This window comes from Pseudophryne corroboree, chromosome 1, assembly GCF_028390025.1.
Source record: "Pseudophryne corroboree isolate aPseCor3 chromosome 1, aPseCor3.hap2, whole genome shotgun sequence".
NCBI classification, from domain to species: Eukaryota; Metazoa; Chordata; class Amphibia; order Anura; family Myobatrachidae; genus Pseudophryne; species Pseudophryne corroboree.
The window spans coordinates 1248140783-1248145413 of NC_086444.1; the positions used below are offsets into that span (position 1 = coordinate 1248140783).

Genomic DNA, 4631 nt, shown 5'->3' on the forward strand with positions numbered 1-4631 from the left:
TTTTCTGTTCTGATTGTGGTGGATGTTGGTGTTTTGTTCTCTACCAGGTTTTTATTATCTTTTACTTTTTATGTCACTTCGTAATTTTTGCAGTTTGAATGATTATAGCAGCATATGCTAACTTGCGGCTCTCAAGTTGCATGCAGCTCTTTCTGTCTAGTAAGTTCCCGCTGCCCTAGTGTGCAGCGCCCAAAGAGGGGATGTGATACAATCAGGAGTCTTAGCTGGTGGCCTGCAAACTTCTATTGGCTCATGGGACATTGCCTAATTAGTGAGAAATTATGCTGCAAGAGAATGGAAACTGAGGGGCATTAGAAGCGCACGCTGCGCACTCCACACTTCGCAAGTAGCAGACTGAGCAGAGCATGGGACGTGTATTTGACACTGGGGGAAATGTGTATCTGGAAATGTGGGGACACATATGTATTTTGAAATTTGGAGGCACCCAGTTTTTAAAAATGTTCAATGTTTATGGAACAGTACAGGGGCTTAATTTGTATGTGGCACTTAAAAGGAGTTATGACAAGAGGTCATACACCATATACCCCTTTCACATTGCATTAATAACCCAATATCAACCAGACATATTTCCGGGTTGTGATGGGTCAGTGTGCGGTGTTAAAGACTAGTCTGAATTACCGGGTTGCCTGCCATGATGACGATTATTCCTGGGTAAAATCTCGGGGCAGTGTGAATGGATCGATGGAACCCGGCACCCATTCTCAGCATAGGGAGAGGAGGCGCAGGAGATGAACTCATCTGCCAGTGACGCCTCTGCTGCCAGCTCAGGACGTCAGCCGCTATGGCAACCAACCCAGCATGGCATTTGAGAAAGCAACCAAAACTGCACACAAATCACCAATGCAGAATCCCACACAGGAAAGACCCATTTGTTATTCCCAGGTTGGTTTCAGTCTTTGGAAATGTGAAAGCGGTACTAGGCCATTTAACAAAATGAACAGTGGCATGTTTTATCCCCAAAAAAAAAAAAAACAAGTTTAGGATTACTATTCCAAAATAAGGTAGTCCATTGCCATGTGTCTATTCAATCAGTGCCTAGTTATTAGCCCCCAGAAATTACCTTGAGTGTGCTGGTGGCCTTCCTGCTCGTCCATTAGCCTTCTCCGCAAAGAGGATGCAGTGCCTTCTTGTTGAGCATGAGACACTCTGATAGATGAGGGAGTGGGCCGTGGAACATATGTCTCCTGGGGTGTGTTGGACAGGAAAGGGCTTGGAAAGTCACTTATAGTTACATGTGATCGCCGTAGCTCATCTGCAATGACCGCCAGACTTGTTGCCATCGAGATAGAGGTGGATGAGGACTGAGTGAGCAAGGTGTTAATTTGGCAGAGAGTCCCGTTTATGTTGTTCAGACCATCTATAATTTGGGTGTGTTGGATTTCAGTGAGGTTTTCTTTTGCACGTCGCTCTTTTGAACTTTCCTCCACATTATCGGCAAGACGATCCACACATTGGGCGAGAAATATCATACTTCCCTCCATTTTGCGACGGTGACTTTCATGGTTAGAGTCCATTTCGCGGGCCACTTCAGCAATATTATCAAACGGAGTGGTGGGCATCTCTGCTTGTACATGATCTATTGAAGGAATCATCAAATTACGGAATGCTGCGTACAGGTAAAAATATTTTGCAAGAATACCTAGCAAAACAAATATATAGCCAACATTAGTATCAAGTTGAGACATTACCTTCAGAATGTATGGAGCTGGTGGTTGATGTCTGTTGTGGCTGATCAACTATTCCACTGCCTGATTTAAACATTGGAAAATAATGTAGGGGTGAAACAAACAAACTAAGGTCAAATTCCAAAGTTTAGAAAGTGAAAAATATGATGAGGCTAGAAAAGCGAGGTAAATAGAATTTAATTCAAAAGAGTTGCCAAATATTTAACATATACTGTACATTATAAAAGTAATTAGAAAAAAAAATCAAACACTTGGCTGAGATAAAATTTACAGTATACAGATATTAACTAAATACCCCTGCATTTAGAACCAGGGCAGGGCAAATACAAATGTCATTTATTATTGAGATTTTGAATAGACCCCTTTGGGTAGTTAATTGCGCAACCTACCATAAACAAAAGTTCTGGCTAGAAAGACAAGGCATTACCTAGTAGTTGTGTAAAATGGTTCTCTCACCATTATTCAAAAAACGGTGGTTAGGTCAAAGGCCTTAAGTAAGTAACCTGAAAACTCATCTGGTATATTTGCATTGTACATATTTGAAGAGTACACATGACTCCCCTTTGTTCCTGATTTACCTTTTGTTTTCATTAAAAAGTGAGTACAGTCTGGGGCAGGCCTAGTCTACACCACATTAGCAGCTCTTGTCAAACTACACATAACAGCATGCCTTACAACAGCTTTTAAAATTATATTTTATTAAAACTGGAATAACATGCTGGGATATGTAGTTTCGCAACATCAGTTAAACCTAAGCTTGTCCAGAACTGCTTAATGCAAATAAAGTTTAGTCCAGTTTAGTTTAGTGGCTCCATCCAGTGTAAAAAACCAATAAAATGGTCAAATTATAAAAAGCCATCCTAATATAAAAATGAAACAAAATTTCGACATCACATAAAATACCTGCTGACATTGGCCCCATATCTGGAATATGTGCCGGAGGTGGTTGGCTAATGGCCACATTATCTGTCTGCATTGTCTCCTGATATGGCAAATGCACAATTTCTTGTCGCTGCACCATTACAGAGGATGTGTCCAGTGATGTTTCCATTTGAACCATAACATCTAATTAGGGTAAAGTTAAACAAACGTTAATAAAAGACAAAAAATTGTGTTTTTGAGTTGGTTTAGCATTAAAACTTACCTGGGTTTGAAGAAGTTTTGCGCTGAGCTTTAGTCAGGATAGAGGCAGGTGGCCCAGTAGGTGCAGATTCACTGGCTGGGGGTGCAAACACAAAATGGACATGATCAAATTTTACAATCTCTCAGATTAATGACAAAATAAACACTAGTACAGCGGTGGGCAACCCACGGCTCTCGATCCACATGGCGGCTCTCGATCCGTATGGCGGCTCTTTCATCCGCCGCATGCGGCTCGGCCGGCTCCTGGCCACCGCTGCCCCCAGCTCCAGACACACGCACGCCTCAACGTCAGCGGTGTCTCGCTTCTATACGACAGCGGCCCGTGAGCCAATCGGAGCGCGCGGACTGGCAACTAAGGCTTCTGATTGGCTGCCGAAACCATGAACTTGGATTGGCTCACGGACTGGCACATAATTCAAGATAGATGATGCTGCCAGAGAGAAGAAGCAGAAGCAGCAGCGCGCTGAGCGGGGAGGGGAGCATATCGGGGGAGCTGGTGAGCACTGTAGAGACGTGTATCTGGCACTGTGGGGTCATGTGTATCTGGCACTGTGGGGCATAGCTGGCACTGTGGGGACATATGTATCTGGCGCTGTGGGGGCATATATGTATCTGGCACACCTGTCAGTTAGACGTTTCTATATGTCCGGTATTTTTTGGTAAATGGATTGCGGAAATTGGCATGGTAAATCCAGAATCAGGTTATACACCTTCGTGTAAGGGGCTTTTATTATTAATTATCAAAATCTCAGACCCTGGTCAATTTTCATAATTACACTTTTAGATTTTTTAACAATCAAATCTTGGAACAGGTGTAGTAAAACTTTGGACATTACAGACCTTTCCATAAATGAAGTCCAAAAGAGGCTTAGCGTAATTTCATGTGTTTGTTTGGCTTTGTGTTAAAATTAATTTGAGTCACCAGCCTGCATTAGCAAAGCCACTGTAATCTGAATGGATACACTATATATTCCTTGCCCTTCCAATGCATGCATTCCTAAGGGTGTGGAAATAATACCTAGGGGTAAATTCTAAAAATTTGATCCATTCCGACATATATTTGTCAGAATGGATCAGACAACCCCTATTCAATTCCATTTAAAACTTGACTTTTTAAAACCATATTTAGATGGGAACAAGAGGGGGAGCGGGTGGGGCAAGCCGCAGGGGGGATAGCCGGCGGCAGGCAGAAGAGATCAGCACTATGGAGTAGCGCTGCAGAAGGATGACACTCAGCTGGCCAAACTCACTGCAGCTTCCACCCGGCACCAACAGCGTGCTGGAGCTGGGTGGAAGCTGCCGTGAGGTGGGGCGGCTGAGTGACATCCTACTGCAGCGCGGTCTCCCTTTATGCCCACCGGCTGTCCCACTGTCTCCCTGCAGCTCCCCCTCCTTCAAGTCCTCTGGGTCCATCTCATTCCAACATCACTTTGAAGTCTGATTGAGATGGTCGAAAAGGGGACCAAGACCTGTCTGATTTGGCTCCGTTTTCAACATCAACACATGTGGATCGGCGGAATAGCTGGCAATCCACATGCTTTTCGAGAAAATCAAGGGACTATTTGTAATATGCTATTGCCTAACTTAATACAGTATACAACATTCATTTGTCTAGATGATGTAGGCTGAAAAGTGTTAAATGATTTTGGCCAAAATTCAGACTTAAAATTCTTAACAAGGAATAAATTCTCTAGTGCACACCAAAATGAATATGAAAAGTTTTGACGCTCATTCTCTATTTCTTCACAGAACACATGTGAGGACCTCAACCTGCAAGCAAAA

The 4631-nt window shown here is 43.1% G+C and overlaps 1 protein-coding gene across 1 annotated transcript; it reads right to left on the reverse strand.

Moving 5' to 3' along the window:
• Nucleotides 1-250: 250 nt before the first annotated feature.
• Nucleotides 251-4262, reverse strand: LOC134932202 (uncharacterized). The gene is made up of 6 exons (XM_063926409.1): nt 4208-4262; nt 2851-2925; nt 2610-2771; nt 1710-1769; nt 1082-1597; nt 251-264 (listed from the first exon to the last, which is right to left on the reverse strand). Exons 1-6 carry the CDS (start codon nt 4260-4262, stop codon nt 251-253), a joined length of 882 nt encoding a protein of 293 aa, XP_063782479.1.
• Between the last annotated feature and the right edge of the window lie 369 nt (nt 4263-4631).